Genomic DNA, 22108 nt, shown 5'->3' on the forward strand with positions numbered 1-22108 from the left:
GAACCTGAAACTTGCCTTTTCTGTTCGTCCTTGAGTAGATCCAGTGTTTGATGAAACTCATGAGAGTGGGTGGAACCTGTCTTGCCCTCCTCTTTTCTAGGATGCACTATATATGTGACTGTGATGTTCAAAGAAATCTGTTTGCCATTTGCTGATTTTTTTGGAAGTTAATTTCTAACTTCTTTCACTGATAAATTAAGAAAAGTATTGCAGCTTTTGAAATACACCAAATGGATTGAGTTTGTAATTAAAAGACTTTTTTTTTTCCTTAAAAAAAAAAAAGCAGCCATTTTAAAGTTGATCTGTGTCCTGTCCTGTTCAGGGAAGCTATGCGCTAAACTCCATCTTCTAGGCTTCTGAAATATCCAGATAAGCAGACAAGGTAGGGTGACCTCAATCCTCTGTTTCTGTCTGTCTGTCTCTCTGTCTCATGCTCTCTCTCTCTTTAAATTAATTTTTCTTTTTTTAAATTTCTCAACCACTTCTCACCTTGGGACTTTTCTTTCCCTTGCTAATTTCAGGAGTCATTTTAAAGCTGAGGTGTGTCCTGGCCTGTTCACGTGGTGCCTCACAGTTTTCATTTTTTTTTTTTTTGAGAGGTTTTCGTTATAGGGTGTGTGTGCTTGCCAGACAGACAGAGAGACATAGAGACAGAAAGCGAGAAATCACCCCCCAGGGGGGATGGTCATGCCGCAATCCCTTCTCCTCCATTCTCCTCTTAGGATTTTGGGCACGCACGCACATGCGCCCGCCATGAGTTCTAAGCCACCGGGTCCGGGACGCGAACCGCGGTCGACTACGTGGGAATCCAGCGACATAGCCATTACGCTAACTGCTGGTTCCCAACACAGTTTTCATTTTTTAATGTAGTATTTTAGTAGTACTTTTTTAGTAGTATTTTAGTAGTATTTTTTTACGTAGTATTTTTTTTATGTAGTATTTTTTTTAGTATTTTTCTAGTTTCTTTTCTCTTTGCTTTTATTTTTTTAACTTCATTTTCCAACTCTACACTTCACTCTCCATACACTGAATGTCTTGATAGGCCTGAGTGCACAGTAGCCAAGCGCCTGATTACTTTTAGATTCACTGAAATCCTCAATGCTTATTGAACCTCCTGCTTTATGGACGAAATTTCTTCTTATAAATCTGAACTCCTAATCTCTTTCTGAGGATACTATATTGCGAAGCACAGCGGAGGAGAGATTTTATCACAGAATGACCAGATGCCATTGCAGAGGCACAAAGAACATGAGAAACCAAGAAAATATCTCCCCTAAGGGAAAAGAGCAATCCCTCATCACCCACAGGCTGTACAGTAGATTTCGTGAAAATGTCTGACAGAGAATTCAGAATATTCATAGTGACAAAAATATCTGAGATGCAAGAGCTGAGAGATAACGAACTCCAGAAGATGCAGGAGAAAAGAGACAATGAGTTCCAGGAGGTGTTGGAGTTCTTCCATGATGTAAAAGAGGAAATACGCACCATAAAAAAGAATCAGATGGAGCTATTCGAGATGAAGGCTGCCGTTCAGGAAATCAAAACCTCCCTTGAAAGTATTAAAAACAAATTAGACCATGCAGAAAATTGAATCTCGGGTGTTAAAGGCAAAATCTCTGATCTAGAAAAAACCACAAAAAAACTGAGAAAATAACAACAACAACAAATGAGATTACTATATGAGAAATACTAGACAGCATTAAGTGCCCAAACATCTGGATAATCAGTATCCCAGAAGGTGAGGAAACTAATAAGGGCACTGATAATTTATTCCATGAAATCTTGGAGAAAACTTTCCAAATCTAGAGAGGCTATCAAATATCCAGATCCAAGAAATATGAAGGACCCCTAATAGAATCAAACCAAGAAGATCTTCTCCAAGACACATCATAGCCAGACTGGTCAAATCTATAGACAAAGACAAGGTTCTAAGATTGGCAAGAGAGAAATGTCAGGTTACTTATAAAGGTTATCCTATCAGGCTAACCTCAGACCTCTCATCAGAAACAATGTGAGCAGAAAGAATAGAAAAATATATTCGAAGTGTTAAGTGAAAAACAGTTTCAACCAAGACTACTATACCCAGCAAGATTATCTTTCATATGGAAAGAAAGGATAAAAACATTCTCAGATAAACAAGACCTGAAAGAATTTGCCAATAGCAGACCCACTCTTCAAGAAGTTCTGAAAGGAGTGCTCTACCAGGAAAACTGAAGACACATAGAGAAATAAGAGAAAAAAAGGCAACCAAGAAAATGACCAATTAATGCTAGGGAAAAGAAATATCAATAATAATATTGAATGTTAACTTCCAGGATTTAGATGGAAAGATTGGACCACAGCAACACTGCATACTCAACAGAACAGAGTTTGAATGTAAGACTGAACTGGCGAAATACAATTTCACTAATTTTGAGTAAAACATTACTGATTTTTTAAAACTATGCTTTGTTTTCCCAATTTAAGCATTTTACTTTCTTTTGAGGTGTTGACAGGTTCATCAATTAGTTAAAGCATTTTTCTTGTTTGTTTCTTTAAATGGAAGTATAAAAGTTTCTTCCTTCCTGACTCCTCTGGAATTGGAAAATATTTGGGAGTACTCTTATTCTGTGGCACTAAGATTATTTGCATAAACTCAATAATGCTTGTTGCATTGAATCAGAAATTGGAAATACTCATTATTGGACAGGGCTTTGACCGGAATGTCATACTTGAAGATTAATCAGAAAACTATGGAACTAAGGTGAATCTCAATAAGCCAACAGAAGCTCTTAGAAAGATGGTCTGGCACCATAAATAGTTCTGCTCGGCAGAGAGGATTAGAGAAGATATATGAAATAATTTATAACATAAAACAACCTGGACTCTTCCAGTCCGGCATTGTAATCAGTAGAGATTGCAAAAGAGCAACCACACCAGAGGATTATCTTGAGAAAGACTTTGAAGGAAGAAAAAGAGACTGATCTTTGCTAGGAGATGGTGTATCACAGAATACTTGGTAGGCAGGGCTGGATTGAGAAGGTCTGTGGGTGGCTTGTGTGGTAGGCATTTGCTTCTCAACAATTTGAGTAGTTGACATGGAAATATTTTCTCAAAAATATTTAAAACCATACTGTCTCTGTTGTTATAGAGTGACAAACAAAATTATAAGAAATATTTTGAATATTATCTTTAAAATTCAGTATTTTAAAATTCTGAAAGTTGTTTATTAACTATCAAGAACTATGGAGTATAAGCAAAAAAATTTTTCTTTGCTGTTACATTTATTATCTTTATCTTGAATAAAGTCATAGAAAATTGTTTGGTTTAGCTCCCAGCAGCCCGCTACTGAGCTCTGAGGAAGCTTGCCTTCTGGGCTACTCGATCTTTCTTCTGGCAAGGGACATCTTGGGACAATTCCAGCTCTTCTTTTTTAACTTCTTCCTTGGGCTTCTTCTCATAGACTGGGCTCCCTCGTATAGCAGTGTGAGCTTTGTTCTACATCTCCTCCGTGTCTGGAGGCACACTGTTCTTCGTGTACTGAGAGGACTGTTTCTTGTGGGCGTCTTCATCCTCCATCAGGTAACGCATGTAGTCTGCACCGTTCTGGCCCATGATGTGATTCGGATGGGCTCTGCACTAGATTCCTTGCTTTCAGAATTATAGCCAGGGAATCGTTTGGCATTGTGAGGGACAGATAAGCCTCCATCCACCGCTCCCTGCAGGGCCCCAAAAACTTTATCACCAGTGGTGGTTCTGGCAAGGCCTGCATCCAAATAGCAGGTGAAGGCACCAGGTTGACCACTGATGCTTTCTCCATTGTACTCATCTCTGGTCACTTCCACTTGACCTTCCTAGATCTTGTCCATGCCAGACCTACTGAGAAGCCCGCGGGCCAGCGCAGGCAGTACAATACACTGCAGCATGACTTGTCAGGCCAGCCTTCACAGCGTGTTCTGGTAGTTCGTGTGCATAAGCCGTGCAGACGATTACACCCCCTTCCATACGGGCGTGAGCGATCTGACAACTGATAACTCTGCTAGTTACACGAACTATGGTCCTGTATTTGGGGGTGTGGTACTTATTTTTATCCTGGGTCACCAAGCGTTTCTGAGCACAGTAATCCGTTTTATCCTCTTGTCATCTTCTAAATTTCACTTGGTATCTCTTAAAGTAGGCTTTATTCTTGACGACTTTAACAAATCCCATCCTGCGGAACAGAGACCCGCGGCTGCAGCCGACCTGCAGGCCCAAAGCACTACAGGGGAAAAAAGCTAAGCAAAAATGTTTTGATATCTAAAGTAAATGTTTGTGGAAAAATGTAAGAGTAAATAAATAAATGAAAAAAAGAAAAAAATAGTATATATTTGATGACTAACAGAAAACACCAGATACAATGAACCCTGGACTGAGGACACATGTCATGAGACTGACAGAGGATGAAGTCAGAGAAGAAGAAATACCCCTGTACACAGAGGGAAACAAGCACAGGAAAACTGTATGTTAAGAGGCTATAGGAGGGCTGCTGTAAGCATACCCACGTACCTCTTCAGTAAGCAAATCCAAGTCCGTCAACAGAACCGACCTTGGTTGTCACCTAGTAAGTTCTCTGCTTTCGGGAAGAACGTATTTAAGTGACACAAATACACGGAAACCGGGACTACTAGCACTTGCATGGGTACATACATACTTCTTGTGGCTGGTTCGTTCTTAAGCTGGAAGAGCTGAGCTTCCACCTTGGAGAGCTGCTGCTGTAAAGTCTCCATCGTCTTCCTGTGCTCCTCCTGCAAGTGCCGCACCTGATCGCGGAAGCTGGAGCGAAGGGCCTCATTCTGGGATGTCAGCTGGCCCACAGTCTGGGCATGCTCAGACTTCAGCATCATGTTCTCTGACTGGATTGAGCACAACCTACAGGGTGAGAGAAACTTGCTCACATAAAACCTTTCAACTTTATATGCTGACTGAGCTTTTCTCAACTGGGCTGCGTGAGATGAGGAGCCCTAAGCCATCTGCGGCCTGCTCTGAACTCCTTGCTGGTGCACTAGTTGTGTGAGGCCTTGGGAACTGACTCCGACTGTCACCCAGCTCAATCCGCTCTCTGTGCACCTCAGATTTGATGAGGACCCGTCCTGAGAAAGTCACGTCACCCAGACAAGAAGCTCCCATCATGGTTCATCAGAGAACAGGACTATATTTAGAGCACAAAATAATTACACTTCTTAATTTTTCTTTTGGAGAAGTTTTTGCTATAGGACGCGTGCACTCGCCAGACAGACAGAGAGAGACAGAAAGTGAGAAATCACCCCCCAGGGGGGATGGTCACGCCGCAATCCCTTCTCCTCCATTCTCCTCTCGGGATCTTGGGCATGCATGTATGTACACACACCCGGCCTGAGTTTAAGCCACCAGGTCCAGGACTCAAACTGCGATCGACTACATGGGAGTTTAGCAACATAGCCATTATCCTAACTGCTGTTCTCTACACTTTTTAATTTTTTTTTTTAGAGTGAATTTTTGCTGTAGGGCGTGTGTGCTCAGCCTATAGCAGACAAATGGATAAAGTGAGAAATCACTCCCAAGAGGGCATGGACATGTCACACTCCCTTCTCTTCCATTTTCCTCACAGGATTTTGGGCATACACCTGGTAAGTTTCAAGCCACCAGGTCCAGGACTTGAACTGTAGTTGGCCATGTGGGAGTTTCGTGCTTTAACCATTATGCCACCTGCTGGCCCCACTTTTAATGTTTTAATGTTATTAAAAGTGTTTCTTGGGACCAGCAGTTTGCGTAATGGCTGTCACTGGACTCCCATGTAGTTGACTGTGGTTGGAGTCCCAGACTTGGTGGCTTAAAACTCGCGCCGGGTGCGTGTGCGTGTGTGTGTGCCCAAGATCTCAAGAGGAGAATGGAGAAGGGATTGTGGAGTGGCCATTCCCCCTAAGGGGTGATTTCTTGCTTTCTGTTTCTCTGTCTCTCTGTCCTGGCGAGCGCACGTGCCCTATAGCAAAAACCTCTTCGAAATAAATAAATAAATAAATAAATGTAAGTGTTTCTTGTGTCAGTTCACATAAAAACAAGATTAGTCAACCTTTCTCTTTATTACCCTAAAAACATAAAAAAGTTAAAAAAAAGGCCTTAAGGGACCAGCAGTTAGCGTAATGGCTATGCCGCTGGACTCCCACGTAGTCGACCACGGTTTGCGTCCCAGACCCGGTGGCTTAAAAACCACGCTGGGCGCGTGTGTGTGCGTGCCCAAGATCCTGAGAGGAGAATGGAGGAGAAGGGATTGTGGCGTGGCCATCCCCCCTGGGGGGTGATTTCTCGCTTTCTGTCTTTCTGTCTCTCTCTGTCTGTCTGGCGAGCGCACGCCCTATAGCAAAAACCTCTCCAAAAAACAAACAAACAAAAAGCCTTAAAGGAAAATATCTACTTGAGTCAATTAACAAGAAACATGTAAGTACACAGGCCAGTTTACTATGTGGCTATTTACAAATCTCAATACACTTCAGAACTGCCGGGGCACTTTTTTACATACAGACATGTGGGCCAGCCCACGGAGTGGTGGTTAAGGTGGCCAGATCCCACGTGGACTCGGAGGGTTTAAGTCCCAGACCCGGTGTGTGAGAAACATGCTGGGCATGTGTGTGTGCATGGCCAAATCTCTGAACGGTGGGAGAAGAGGGACTCTGGCCCCCAGCCCTCTCTCCGGCATATGCCCTTGGAACATCCAGTCTCTGTCCCAGAGCCACCGAGTCAGAATCTGCGAAACTGCCTACTTCCGGTAGTCGCCATGTGACTGATGTCGTCAGTCTCACACCAGCCGGCGGACTTGCAATGGGAAATAACCACTTTAATAATGTACTTGTGCTCTTGATATTGTGGTAAAACAACAATGACAAATACTTTCCTTTCTAGATAAGGGATTCCCAAATACTCTCATTAAATGCAAGCAATACAATGCAGAAAGAGCAAGTGCCTTTACACCCTGCCGCCTCTGCAGCGTAAGCGGCAGAAGCCAGGGCTGAGCACTGTTCCCGGCTGGGGTGTAACTTTCCCAGACGTGCTTTCTACTCACGACCTCGTGTGCACCGTGCAGGATGTAAAGCAGGACGTAGTGTCTAAAGGAAGAAATGTAGTAAGACACTGTGTGCTTGGGGAAGGTACCTTACCTGTCACGTTCATACTGGTTTACGAGCCTAGAGAGTGCTAGAGTGTACGCTTCTCAGCACGCATTCTGTTGGAGCTTATCTACCAAACAGGTACGGAAGAGCCACTGACAGCCACAACTAATTCCAGAGGAAGACAACGTTCCATTACAGTCCAATTCAGCGACACTTTTACGTTTACCCACTTGGGAATCAGATGCTCTAAGCCCTCACCTGGAATGTACAGTCATGCTGAGAGCTGAGTCATCTCGTCCCGGCAGCTGCCAGGGAGTTTCTATCAGCTGGGCCCTCTGGAAAATGTAAGTGTTCAGTGGTTGGCTTAATACCACACTCCTATGGGGCCGACTTCACAATCTCATAGGAAAAAATAAATATTAAGCCATTTTAAGAAGGAGAGACCATAGAAAGGCAAGGCTATTTTTTCGCTCCCAGTGCACGCAGTAACGATGCCATTAGTTTCTAAAATTCCTGGGAAAGCGAGGAGGAATACCCCTGAAGATGACGTGAAATGTGGTGGTATGCTGTTTAAGATGCTGGATCCCACATGGCTGAACCCTGCAGTTTGAAAACACACTGGGCGTGTGTGCATGCCTGTCCACGACCCCGAAGGTGAAGGGACTGTGGCGTGACCATCCTTGCGGGGAGGGGATTCTAACCTTCCTTGTCTCCGTGTCTCTCTCTGGCAAGTGCACTTGCTCTATGGCTAAAAACAAACAAAACAACCCAAAATGCTGTGAGTTTCCAGCACTTAGAAGAGTGGTCAGCACTTAGTAAGTGCTCAGAAAAATATTTACTGAATAATTACTTTAAAGCCATGAAATTATACTTTGGATGCCATAACTTTCCTATTATCAAAAAATTAAGTGTTGGAAATTTCTGATGAAAACACCAAGTAAGCATCACTATATATTAGCCAATTTCATGGTAAATCCTGGTGATTGGTAGTTAAGATACTTTTAGTTCACATGATTAATATGTAAATCATTCTGTTAAAAGACAGTGCAAGCCAAGGCAACCCAAGTGCTCCGACCGTCCAGGTCTCCATAGAAAGTAAGGCTGCACTATGAGCACATCTGAGATGCTTAACTACCTGACTGCCCGGGACGAGCAAAGTTCAGCCAAGGACTGCTTTTGTCATTCTAAGATACAATGAATACTACCACCCAGTTTATTTTCTTCTCTTCTGAAGTTCTTTCTTTCTTTTTTGAATGCAAGAGACAGAGAAATACCACAATTCACCTTGGCCTACCCCGAACTGTGGGCAGCATGGGCCCAGTGTACTCAGGACTGTGTGCCTGGAACCCTGGCATGGGTCTGCCTGCAGAGCGACACACTGCTGAGCCACTGCCCAACCCCCACGGCCCACATTCTTCAGTGCAGGACTTCAAAGCTTCTCTGTACAATAACCGGTTCTGACAATATTCCTAACGTCTGCTTCATAGTGTTTTTCAAGAAGCATGTTCGAACATTTTCCTCTTAAGAAAAAAATGTTTGTGAAACCAGCAGGTGGTGTAATGGTTGTGTCACTGGGTTCCCACATAGTTGAGCAATGGTTTGAGTCCCAGACACAGCGACTTAAAACTCACACCAGTCGTGGGTGTGTGTGTACATGGCAAGATCCCCAGAGGAGAAATGAGAAGCAAGGATGGCAGCATGGCCATCTCCCCTTGGGGGGGTGATTTATTGCTTTCTGTCTCTTTGTCTCTCCAGGGAGCACATATGCCCTATAGCAAAAACCTCTCTCTCAAAAAAAAAAAAAAAAAGAAAAAAAAGAAAGAAAGAAAGAAAAAGATGTTTGTGATTTGACACCTGGGTTGGAAAGTAGTGTTTCTTTCTTGTAAACAATCACTCAGGGGGCCAAACAATGGAACAGCAGGAACTCAGCTGGGCCCGCATGGAGAGTCCCTGTTATTGTCTGGAGTCGCCCTGTTCGTGCCAGGTGCAGACGTGCCTGTGACCTAGGCTGGCTGGGCTGTGGTGGACTGCAGTGGAAGATGCTGTCAGGGTTGCCTATGTCTCAAGGTAGACAGACCATGGAAGAAATAAACTCAGGGGAAATCAGAAAAACCCTGGCTATGAAGGCTATAGGAGAGGCAGAGTACTGGATGAGCAGATAAACGTCAGTTATTCTTTCTTTCTTTTTTTTGAGAATTTTGCTATAGGGTGCGTGCACTCGTCGGAGAGACAAAGAGGAGCAGAAAGACAGAAAGTGAGAGATCCTCCCCGCCCCCGGAGGATGGCCATGCTGCAATCCCCTCTCCTCCCTTCTGTTGGGATCTGGGATTTGGACACACACACACACACACACACACACACACACACGTGTGATGTAAGTCTGTAAGTCTCAAGCTGCCGGGTCCAGGACTTGAACCATGGTTGGCCATGTGGGAGTCTAACACCCTAACCACTACACCACCTGGTGGCCTCAACATATATTATTCTTTGTTTTTGGAGAGGTCTTGGCTACTTGCGCTCGCCAGAAAGACAGAGAGAGACAGAGATACAGACAGTGAGAAATCACCTCCAGGGGGGATGGCCACGCTGCAATCCCTTCTCGTTCATTCTTTTCTTGAGATCTTGGGCATGCACCCACAGCCAGCGTGAGTTTAAGCCACTGGGTCTGGGACTTGACCCACAGTTGACTACATGAGAGGCCAGCAACATAGCCATTATGCCAACTGCTGGTCCCAACATATATTATTCTTAAAAATGATAAATAACAAAGGTAATCCAAAGGGGGGCCAGATGGTGGTGCAGCAATAGTGCAACCTGACCCCCCCAAGTTTGCATCTTGGGGGTTCTCTGACATGGCCAAGACCCAGGCTGGATGAGACCAGGGGTGTATCATGTGTAAAGAGTCTGTTAGGAGCCCTTTCACTTCTTTTACTTCTCTCCCTCTCATGAAATAAATGAATAAGTAAACTTGAGACAAACCCAAAGGTGAAGTGGAAGCTTTCACACAGATAATGCAGTCTGCATGCCTTTAGAAAAGTCTGTTTCTCATCTACCCCGGGACCCGCATCGGGAGTTCCAGCGAGGAAGTGTGTGGTGCCTGGTACAGGGGCAGTGAGTTAGCAACCTACTTCTCCCGGAGCTCTGCCTCTTTGGACACGGTCTCCTGTAGCATCTTGTTGTGCCTTTCCAGCAGAGTGTCGTGCTCAGACTGCAGTGCGTGGAACTCAGAGGTGGTGATCTGCAGGTTATGCTGGCTGTCCTGCAACTTCACTTTCAGCTGGTCAATCAGCGTTTCCAGGTGTTCCCTAAACAGATACAAAGAGTCAGAAAATGTTCTTTGAAAGAGGTGAACCCAATTTGGTGGTTTCAAATATATTTTAATAATTTATTCTTCCAATGTCATAGTCTTGTTATTACAAATGATTTTTAAGAAAATATAGTAATCAGAATTAATTCAGAGATTAGGATTAATGAATAATACAGTTAGATTTTAAATTTCAGGCACTATGGATTTATAAAAAACGTTTCTTGGGGCCAGCAGGGGCGCGGTGGCTAGGGTGGCTGGACTCCCACATGGCAGACTGCAGTTCGAGTCCCAGACCTCGAAGCTTGCTTTCTCACTCTCCTTCTCTCTCTGGTCAACCTCAAAAAAAACCAAACAAACAAACAAAAAAAAACAAAAAAAAACAATGATTAAAACTAATTCTAAAAAAAGTTGCTTGATTTTTAAATTTCATATTCAAATGGAAAATATTTAAATAACATCAAAATAGCCTATCTTACATTACAGGAATTTGTCATTAAAAAAAGTCACAGGGCCGTTAGGTGGCATGGTGGTTAAGGGCTCTGAACTCCCACATGGTCGACCATGGTTTGAGTCCCAAACCTGATGGCATGTTTTCTCACTTTCCAACCCCTACTCTGTCGCTCTCGGGTCAAATTACAATAAATAAAGTTAAATATAATAACTAAAAAAAAGTCACCTAGTTAACTATTATGAGGATGGCACTTCAGACCAAGGTACAGGGAAAGACAAGCCCTGAAGAAAAACAGGTCTTTCTAGGCTGCAATAAAAAATTAGGTGGGTTAGCCCTGTAGCCTAGTGATTAAGGGAGCTAGATTCCACTTGGCCAACCATGTGGCTTAAATCTTGGCCTTGGTGGCTTGAAAAACATGCTGAACACAGGAGCATGCACACCCGAACCCTGGCAGGGTGGAGACATGGAAGATGGCAGAGTGCAGTATAACCACAGTCTGTTGGGGTGCTTTCTCCCTCTCTTTCGCTTGCTCTCTCTATTGAGCCCACCTGTACCCTCTAACAATTAGAAAATAGAAAGAGAAAAGGGAAAATAAAAACCTAGGTAGCAGAGAAAAAGCAGTTGAAGTCCCAAATTCTGCCATAATCAGTACAATAAACTGTAAGTTTCTTTTTTAAAAAATGTGTTTAATGTTTAAGACAGTAAAAGGAACTTAAAACATTTACATTTAAATAATCTGACCTGAAATTCAGACATGATCAAAAACAGCTCTTGCATGTCCGGACATTTTTATATTTATTTTATTTATTTATTTTGTGTTTTTTTTTTTTTTTTTTTTTGCCATAGTGCATGTGTACTTGCAGGAGAGAGACAGAGAGAAGTAAAGTGAGAAATCATCCCTGGGAGGTTGGCTACATGCAATCTTCTCCATTCTTCTCTTGGGATTTTTGGGCACGCACACATGTGTCTGATATGCTTTTCAAGTCGCTAGGCCTGGGACTTGAACCCTAGTCAGCCACGTGGGAATCCAGTACCTTAACCATGGTAAGACTGGCTGGACCCCAAATAAAGTATGTGTAAACAGCTTTTGTTTAAATAATCAATGGTGAGTATGTCTATTAAGAGAGCGTTTTTGGAACCAGCAGATGGTGCAGTGTTTATATCACTGGACTCCCATACAGCTGACAGTGGTTCGAACTCTGGACCCTGCGACTTGAAACTCATGCTGGGCGCGTGTGCGTATGTGCCCATCCCTCCTGGGGGGTGATTTCTTGCGTTCGTCCCTCTGTCTCACCAGTGAGCGCAAGCAAAACTCTCTTAAATTCTTAAAAAAAAAAAAATCAAAATGCATTTTCATTCTTTCCCCCTTTTTTTTTTTAAAGAATTATCTTATTTAACTTTATCCATTTACTTATTTATTTCAATTTGACCAGAGAGGGGCAGAGTGAGAGACAAAGAGAGGGAAAGTGAGAAAGCGAGCTGCCAGGGTCAGGCCTCAGATTGCGGTCAGCCATGCGGGAGTCTGGCGCCCCTAACCATCATAATACCCGCCAGACCCTCATTCTTCCACTTCTTAATTTTTATACCTGGAAAAACTAATCATAATGTCATTTGAATGCATTTATACTGTGACCAGAATCTGTTTGTTTGGTCAGAGGATATGTGTACTTGCCAGAGAGAGAGAGGCCCAGGGAGAAAGCGCCCCGGCGGTGTTGGTCATGTGACGGCCCTTCTCCAGCCTTCCTCCGTGCTGCTGGGACCCGGGGCACGCACGCACTCACAGAACCTTTCTCCTCACCGGGCCAGGATCAGAACTGCAGCTGGCCACACGGGCCTGGCTTCCTTAGTCATCAGGCTACAGGGCTGTCTTCAGATTCGCCTTCACCTACACCTCAGACCCTATCCTGCCTTGCTGCTCACTTTAACATCTTTTGGAATGTGCCAACGATGCCCTTCAGAGTGACATTTCCTTGTTACTGTCTGGATACCCAGGGAAGCCAAGAAAAACTGTTCCCATGGGTAATTATAAGTAAAACTCCACAGCTAAAAGAAATCAGAAAAGGCTTTTCCACCTACTTGGTGAAGAACCTGCTTTGCAGGGGTGGACCCTGCGTGCCTCTTCTAATTCAGACTTTACCTTTCTTGCTTGGCGCCTTCAGTTTCGGCCTGAGACACAGATTTATTTTTCTGTTGTTTTAGAACGTTGTGAACTCGGACTTTGTAGCTCTCAAACTCAGAGGCTATAGCAGCTTGTTCTGCCTATAACATTTAAAAGAGAGAGAACAAAATTTCTACAGTAGCAAGATCCTATTTTCTTTCAGAAATTAACACATTGGAATAAAGCCTGTTTTCAAAAATGAGAATGACATTTTTTGCTTAGCTTCCTGATAACATTGCTAAAAAGTACAATTCTGACGGCCTTTCACTTTTCAAAAGACTTTGAATGAATATAATTTTGTCTGAAAAGAGATGTTTCTGCTGTGTTCTACTGAAAGATTAATTTATTTACCCATAAAATTTATGACACCATTTGCTTTTGCAACTTTATGAAGATTTTCATTTATGATACACCCTCTTTTTATCAAGATGGTCACACACTGAAGAATGCTGTAGTCAATGATGGAATGTGTGTGATGGTGGTGCACAGTAGAAACACACAGGCTAGGGACCAGCAGACGGTGTAACGATGACATTGCTGGATTCCCACAAGTCGACCGCAGTTAGAATCCTGGATCCAGTGGGTTAAAACTCATGGCAGGCACTTGTGTGTGCATGCCCATGTTCCTGGGAAGAGAAGGGACTGCGGTGTGGCCATCACCCCAGGAGGAGAAGGGATTGTGGTGTGGCCATCACCCCAGGAGGAGAAGGGATTGCAGTGTGGCCACCACCTCTGGAGGGAGGTGATTTCTCACTGTCTGTCTCTGTTTCTCTGGCAAACGCATATGCCCTATAGCAAAAATCTCTACAAAACGAACAGGAAACACATAGACAATCCCTACCGGTGCATAGGCGCACCGCGTGCGTGGATGTGTAGCAGGCCATTATGCCGTGTGTGTTCGAGTAAGTATACGCTATGGGGTTTGCACATCAGTGGTATCACCTAGCAATGTATTTCTCAGAACATGATCCCCATCACTCAGTCTTAAAGAAGTTAAAGTTACTTGAACTTCAGTGGAAATTCAGTAGAAATGGTAAAAGTTAAATTCTATTCTTCCACTTTCCTGAAATGACATGAAAACCACCTCCACACTTTCGTATGCCAAGATAAGAGAGCAGGCGCCAACAGCCATTAAGCTAGCATAATTATTCAGCTCTCAGAAAAGACCTCTCTTTTCTAATAAATAAACGTTTACAAGGAAGTGACTTTCTTATAAATACAAGTTGTCAAATAAGGTTGACACGGAGACAACATGCGCTCATTGTTCTCCTTTTGTAAAGTTATCCAAATAGTCGTGTTGGCACGGGGCTGGGGCTAGTCTGAGGAGCGGAACCTGGCATGCGCGTCCCAGGTGCTATTCACCACTAAGCACGGGGCGGGAGCACACTCTCAGCCCCAGGACACTGCCCCGAGCCCAGCTGGACCCTGCGGCGCCCACCTTGGCCGCGCGGCTCTCCTCCTGCAGCGCCGTCACCCTCTGCTGGTACGCGCTCAGCGTGCGCTGGTGCTGGTCCGCAGAGGTCTTCAGGTGCTCGTGAATCTTGTGCTTCTCAGATGTTGTTTCAGCCAGTTGAATCTGGGGACACAATCTTTAAATTTAGCTTCAGTAAATCAGACCTTTACTGGGTAAAGAAATTTTCCTTAAACAAAGTTGAGGTTTGAGAGCTAAGTATATATAAGATACATAATTAAACAGTGGACCATTTTTCACAATAGTGTATTATTATTGAGAGAGTAGACTACATGGGTAGAACATTTTTTCATTAAAATAATTGACTTTTTAAAAATCAATATCAATCAATAAATCACACATGAGGGGCCAGCAGGTTAAAGCTCTGGAGTCCCACACGTCAATCGTGGTTTGAGTCCTAGACCCCGTGGCTTGAAATTCACACCAGGTGTGTGTGTGTGAGTGCCCCGAATCCCTAGAGGAGAATGGAGAAGGGACTGTGGCATGGCCACCCCCCCCTCCCCAGGGTGGATTTCTCACTTTCTTGTTTCTCTATCTCTCTGGTGAGCACACATGCCCTAGAGCAAAAATATCACTCTCTCTCAGAAAAAAAAATCAAACATGGAAAAGAAATCTTAGACTACATATTTATAAAGTTTAAATACTTCGAAATATTTTATATAATAAATATATAGTTGTCCCTGAGGGATTGGTTCTGGGATCTGTTACCCACCCCTCAAGCTTCTTTTTGTTTCCACGAGATATTTTTGCTATAGGACACATGTAATCACCACAGATAGACAGGCAGACAGACAGTGAGGAACCACCTGCCAGGAGGGATGGCCATGCCACAGCCCCTTCTCTCCATACTCCTCCTGGGGTTCTAGGCATTCAGGCACATGTGCCTGGTGTGTCAGGTCCCCAGGTCCGGAATTTGAACTGTAGTCGACCATGTGGGAGTTTAGTGCCTTAGCTACTATGCCACCTGCTGGCCCTTTGAGTTCCTTTTATAAAATGGTCTAGTATTGGGGCTGGCAAGTGGTGTGGTGGCTAAAGGCGCTGGATTCCCACATGGCCGACTACGGTTCAAGTCTCAGACCTGGTGGCTTGCTTTCTTACTTCCTCTCTCTCTCTCTCTCTGATCAAACTGAAAAATAATAATGATATTAATAATAAAGTTAAATAAAATAATTCTTTAAAAAATAAATTAAAAAAGTGGTCTAGTATTTGCATATAACCTATGGCATCTTTTAATATAGATTATTTATAAAACTTAGTGAAGTAAAACTGTTATAAAAATAGTTGTTATATTCTTGTACTATATTTATTTATTTATTTTAGTTTTTTACCATAGGGTGTGTGTGCTTGCCAGAGAGAAATAAATAGAAAAATCACCCCCAGGGGGTATGGCCATGCCACAATCCCTTCTCCCCCATTTTCCTCTCAGGATTTTGGGCACACATGCACTTGGCGTGATTTTCAAGCTACCAGGTATGGGACTTGAACCACACTGGCCATGTGGAAGTCCAGCACCTTAACTGCCACAGCATCTGCTGGCCTCCCAAATTTGTATTTTCTAAATATTTTTTTCTCCCTCAACTTGCTCGCCATTTTTTTTTTCCCTCCAGATTTTTGCCATAGGGCGAATGTGCTCAGCAGAGACAGACAGAAACAGTTACAGAGACAGAGAGAGGGAAAGTTAGAAACCACCCCCCAGAAGGGTGGTCACACCGAATCCCTTCTCTTCTAGTCTCTTTTCAGGACTTTGGGCATGCATACACATGTACCTGGCATGATCTTCAAGCCACTGGGTCCAAGACTCGAACCACAGTTGGCCATGTGGGAGCCCAGCGCCCTAACCACATGCCATGTGCCAGCGCCTCCCTCAGCATTTTCACTTGTGCTGGCTGACCCTATGGATGCGGACCCCGTGGATGCAGAGAGGCCGTGTTTACTTTACTGAGTACTATGCTGCAGTGTACTACGGGTTTCAAACACATGAAAGGATGCCGGCTTGAGCAGAATGGCATACCCGTTATATGCCACACTTGATTCACTGCTTCTACTACTTCAAAGTGTTGAGAAATCTTTCTAAATATCTTACAGAGTAAACCCTCATGGGCTAACTAAAACACCCTGCATGGTACCTTAGTTCTACGTGAAATTTTCTTCTCAATCCTAGAAGTACAAGAACTTACTTTATAGACTTCTACTTGCTGTTGGCTTGCCTCCAGCTCGCCCTTCAAGGACGCTTGAAGTATTAAGTGATCAGTTTCCTATAGAAGGAGAAACTTGGTTAAACTGAAAAAGGAAGTTACTCACAAATAAGCTATGAGTAAGTACTGAAATGCGAAGCACAGAAACTAACGTACCGCTTGCTTGGAATCGGCCAGTTCTTTCTTGGTTCTCACAAGCAACTGCTTGATTCTGGTGTTCTGTTCTTCATACTGTTGCACTGAGGACTGCAGTGAAGCTGGCAGAAGAAGATGAAATAATTTCACGAGTCATTTCATATACACGAGTGCTGAGTCTTTCATCCGCATTATCTTACCTTTGAAAGAAACTGGTTTTTGTGTTCTATCATGGAGTATTTCGAACACAAGACACTAGTGAGAAAGTGAAATCAACTTCACTGTTGTGCGAGGGCATGAAGGGAGGGACAACACACGGCTGGCCCTTCCTCTCCCTGTGCCGGAGTCAGCAAAGAGCCTTCAGACTGCGTCTGTGACCCAGTGCGACAGAGCACAGCCGTGTGTCGCCGCCACGGCGGCAGGCCAAGGTCACCAGAGCAGACTACAGGGCCCGTAACGGTGCCAACATTTACCACTTGGCCCTTTATCGGGAAAAGTGTGCCAACCTCTGACCCAGATGCTGACCTACTTCCTGAGCCCCCACTGAAGTATTCGAAAGCAAATCCATTATCTGTAAGTATGTTAGTCTATATCTCTAACATAAAGATATGACTGTATTTACTCTACTTCTAAAGGACTCTATTTTTAAAAAGTATTTCAAAAGCAGTGCAGTGTAATTTCAATTACATTGTATCAAAAGCATATGCCTGATCATTTTTTTTGATAGTACCTCAGATTAACCATTTTTTTGTATGCAGGATTGTTGTTGAAAGACAGACCGCTAAAAAAACACATTGAAACACGGTAAAGACAAAAACTTTTTTTGCGGGCCGGCAAATGGCATGGTGGTTAAGGTGTTGGAATCCCACATGGCCAACTGCAGTCTGAGTCCCAGACGGCGGCTTGCTTTCTCACTGTCCCTCTCTCTCTCTCTCTTTCTCCGTGAACACCTGTGCCCTATAGCAAATTAATAAAAAATAAATAAGTAAAATAAAATAACTAAAAATAGACAACCCCCCACCATCTTTTTTTCTAACAGAGGTAAAGAAGAAACAAACACCGAATAGGAATAAGTGGATTCACTGCGTAGCCAGCAGGCCAAATCTGGCTGCAGCTTGTCATGAAACAAACTAAGATGACCCCACGGACACACCGCGGTTTGTGCCCCAGAGATGTGTGATGTAGGCTCTGGGCAACCTGCCCTGAAAGGTCCTGTCGGAAGTGGTGAGCTTCAGGAAGTCCAGTCCACATACAGTCTCCATTATTTGCTAAGCACAAACAGAACTACCCTGACCACGCTTTTTAATGAGAAACCTGATTCAGTTACTTCCTGAACTGGCCAGCTATTTACCCAGTTGTAAAAAGCGTTTCATAAAGAACAGATAAAAAACCTTTTAAAATGCTTTAGGAGTTACGATAAGCAAGATATAGTTAAGTTCCTGAGATCAAAGACTATACCTAGGTGACATTTCACAGATAATGGAAAGCAAAACAAAAGTGTTTAGGAAGAAATACAGAAGGCTGTGGAGGTCCAAAGGCTAAAGGCTATCACGCTGCCTTCCGGGGACAACAAAGAGCTACCCCGGGAAGGAAGTACATAAGATCAGGAAGGATTCCAAAGTGAGCCTGGGGGTAGGGAGGGCGTGAAAGGAAGAACAGCTGAAGATGAGCTTGTGGGAAGCACACTTCATGTTTCAGAAAAAATGATCTCTTCTCCTGTGAGAGAATAATAAGAATTAAATGAAAAATCAGACTGGAGCCAGGAGATGGAAGGGTGTAGATTAAGAAGATATGTGTGAGGACCAGCAGTTAGCATAATGGCTAAGTCACTGGACTCCCATGTAGTCAACTGTGGTTTGAGTCCCGGACCCGGTGGCTTAAACTCACGCCGGGTGCGTGTGTGTGCGTGCCCAAGATTCCGAGAGAAAAAACCCCTCCCCCCCCCCAAAAAAAAAAGAAAAAAAAAAGAAGAAGATACGTGTACCAGGGTCAGCAGGCATAGAGGTTAAGGTGATGGATCCCATATGGTCAACTGCATGGTTTGAGTCCTGGACCCAGTGACTTGAAAATCATGCCAGGTGCATGCGCATGTGTGCCAAAAACCCTCCTGAGAGGATGGAGAAGGGATCATGGCATGACCCCATCCGCCCTAGGGAGGTGATTTCTCACTTTGCCCGTATCTCTCTCACTGTCCCTTTCCAATGACCACATGTGCCCAACATCAAACACTTAAAAACAACAACAAAAATACCCCACAAAAAACATATGTGCATCTTAAATCATCAGGCAGAGGAAGCCAACCTCGTTCATTCATTCATTCATTCATTCATTCACTTCTACGTGATGCTTCCTTTCTACCCTGAGCCCTTAGCTCAGCCAGGTTCCAAGGCCTGTACTGCCACGAGACTGCTGACTGCCCCGGATTCCACGCCCTTCTAATGAACTTAACAAGGACCAAATACTGCATCCTGACATGCAGGCCCTTTAGGAAACGGGTCAAAAACGCCTCTCTAATTATACTTCGCTTTTCCCTGGCAGGTCAGGACGTTTGCTTCAACTAGTCAAGACTTCCAAAATATTATTTTTTGTTTTTGCTTACGCCAGGGCTGCAGAATAGAATGTCCTTTGTCAATCCTTTTTCCTCTCTAAACTTTAAAGATTCGATTCATCCTCAACTTTAATTGTTCCTGCTCAAGAACCTCCCTCCCTAAGCACTCATCGCCCGGCTACCGCCAACACTTAGTGACCCAGCAGTGAGCAGTGAGAAGTGTGCGCTCGCCAGACAGACAGACAGACAGAGAGAAATCACCCCCCGGGGGGATGGCCATGCCGCAATCCCTCCTCCTCCATTCTCCTCTCGGGATCTTGGGCATGCACGCACATGCGCCCAGCGTGAGGTTAAGCCACCGGGTCCGGGATGCAAACCGTGGTCGACTACATGGGAGTCCAGTGACATAGCCATTACGCTAACTGCTGGTCCCTGGTTTTGCTTTTTGAAGAGTAACTTCTTTGTAGGTTTCTATTGTAGATACTATAAATGTCATACTCTGGTTTCTGGTGAGCTCTAAGTCAATTTCTGGGAGACCGCAGTGCGAGCCAAAGCACACAGCGTGAGCACCTTCTTCATCTTCTACCTGCTTTACTGCACAGCCCTGCCTCCGTGCTCCCTTTTACACCATGTCCTTATGGCTTGTCTGTCTAAACTCTTGCTGTATGGAAATCTCTTTGGAGCTACTTATTATTTTAGGGAACTTCTGCTTCCATATATGAAGGAATAACAGGCTCTAGATTTACCTTTCTGTTGTAAATAGCTAGGAAACTGCACAAAGTCTATGAACACCTTTTCCTTTCTTTTTTTTAAGAGAGATTTTTGTTATAGGGTGTGTGCGTTTGCCAGAGAGACAGAGAGGCAGAGACAGAAAGCAAGAAATCATGCCCAGGGTAGGGTGGGGGGGATGGCCATGCCTCAGTCCCTTCTCCTCCATTCTCCTCTTGGAATTTTGGGCACGCATGCACACATGCTCCGCATGAGTGGTCGACTGCGTGGGAGTCCGGAGACATAACCATTAAGCCATCTGCTCGTCCCGAGCACAACAGTTTTGACACTGGACAATAAGCAATGTAGGACCGTAATTCCTAGAGCTGGTGCACCACTTGAGCCCTGTTACTGTCCTGGCTTTCTGATTACAGGAAAACGTCTAGACTGGGGTAGGAATGGGATCCCAAACACAGCCAGTGGTCCTGCTGAGATGCAAAGATCAACTGCTGGGGGGAAAGAATAGGGACTTGCAATCGGAACAATTCCCAGAGTTCACAAAGGGCTATAAATCATCAAATTCTCACCAACAGAGTGAAGACTGTGCTGAGCATACCAGCACTCAGGAGACCCCTGAAGAGTCTTGTCTCAGTGGGGCTGACCTAGACCTGCAGGAAAGGCTGCTCTAGACTACTCGTTAAAAAGATGAAAACATTCTAAAAAACCCAATCAAACAAACAAATGAAAACTGATTCATAAATGATCTGACCATTAATGTTTATCTTGGGGCCAGTAGGTGGTATAGTAGTTAAGACGCTGGACTTCTACATGGCCAACTGTAATCTGAGTCCCAGATCTAATGGCTTGAAACTCACGCTGGGTGTGTGTGCAAATGTGCCCAAAATCCCAAGAGGAGAATGAAGGAGAAGGGATTACAGTCCGTCCCCACTGCGGGGTGATTTCTTGCTTTCTCTCTCAGTAAGTGCATGAGCCCTATAATAAAAATCTCTCTCTAAAAAAAAGTTTATCTCTTTAAATAAACTTAAAAAAATTAGCACTCAACAATGTAAAATTCACATTTAATTAAAAAACAATTTTCCATGCAAAAAAACCCAGGAGAATATGACCTAACTAGGAAGGGAAAAAAGAAAAAAAAATAATCAATGATAACAGATTTATGGAATTAGCAAATAGGAGCATTAAAGCAGCTAGATAGATTTAAGGGTTTAAAGGACATGAACATGATGCAAAATAAAACAAAAAAAAAAAAAAGAAAGAAAGAAAGAAAAGAGAGAATATAAAAAAGAACCAAACAGGGACCTGCAGATGGTATAATGGTTTCATCACTGGACTCCACGTAGTCGACTGTGATTTGAGTCCTGGATGTGGCAACTTGAAACTCAAACTGGGCGTATGTGCATGCATGCCCAAGATCCTGAGAAGAGACCGAAGAAGGGACTGTGGCGTGGCCATTCCCCTGGGTGGGGGTGGGGTGATTTCTCACTTTCTCTGTCTCTCTCTGCCTCTCCGGCAAGTATAAGCACCCTATAACAAAATTCTTTCTCTTAAAAAAAGACACTTCTAAAGATGAGAAGTGCAGAGTCTGAAGTGAACTTCTCACTGGGTGGGACTAACAGACTGCTTCAGGCCAGTGAACTTGGAACACAGCAATAAAAACTATCCAAAAAGAATGTAAAGTGCAAAAAATAAACAAGAACAAAAAACTAAGAGAAAAGGAATGGATGATCACTGACCTATGGGTGGGAGATAGACCAAAAAAGTTTTAAGAAAAAAACGACCAGCAGTTAGTGTAATGGCTGTGTCGCTGGACTCCCACGTAGTCGACCGTGGTTCATGTCCTGGACCTGATGGCTTAAGCTCACCTGGGCGTGTGTGCGTGCGTGCCCAAGATCCCGAGAGGAGAATGGAGGAGAAGGGATTGCGGCGTGGCCATCCCCCCTGGAGGGGTGATTTCTTGCTTTCTGTCTCTCTGTCTGGTGAGCGCACACACCCTATAGCAAAAACCTCTCCAAAA

The 22108-nt window shown here is 43.9% G+C and overlaps 1 protein-coding gene across 2 annotated transcripts in view; it reads right to left on the reverse strand.

Annotated features, from left to right (window-relative positions):
- Positions 1–22108, reverse strand: part of GCC2 (GRIP and coiled-coil domain containing 2) — a 73654-nt gene that overhangs the window by 20034 nt on the left and 31512 nt on the right. For both annotated transcript variants that reach the window (XM_014589005.2, XM_027772934.1), the window contains 6 exons: positions 16839–16939; positions 16665–16742; positions 14455–14592; positions 12996–13117; positions 10229–10405; positions 4670–4887 (listed from right to left, as the gene is read on the reverse strand). In XM_014589005.2, the coding sequence (XP_014444491.1) occupies positions 4670–4887; positions 10229–10405; positions 12996–13117; positions 14455–14592; positions 16665–16742; positions 16839–16939 (834 nt within the window). The remainder of the gene's footprint in view (positions 1–4669; positions 4888–10228; positions 10406–12995; positions 13118–14454; positions 14593–16664; positions 16743–16838; positions 16940–22108) is intronic.

The sequence above is a fragment of the Tupaia chinensis genome, unplaced genomic scaffold (genome assembly GCF_000334495.1).
Source record: "Tupaia chinensis unplaced genomic scaffold, TupChi_1.0 Scaffold000041_1, whole genome shotgun sequence".
NCBI classification, from domain to species: domain Eukaryota; kingdom Metazoa; phylum Chordata; class Mammalia; order Scandentia; family Tupaiidae; genus Tupaia; species Tupaia belangeri.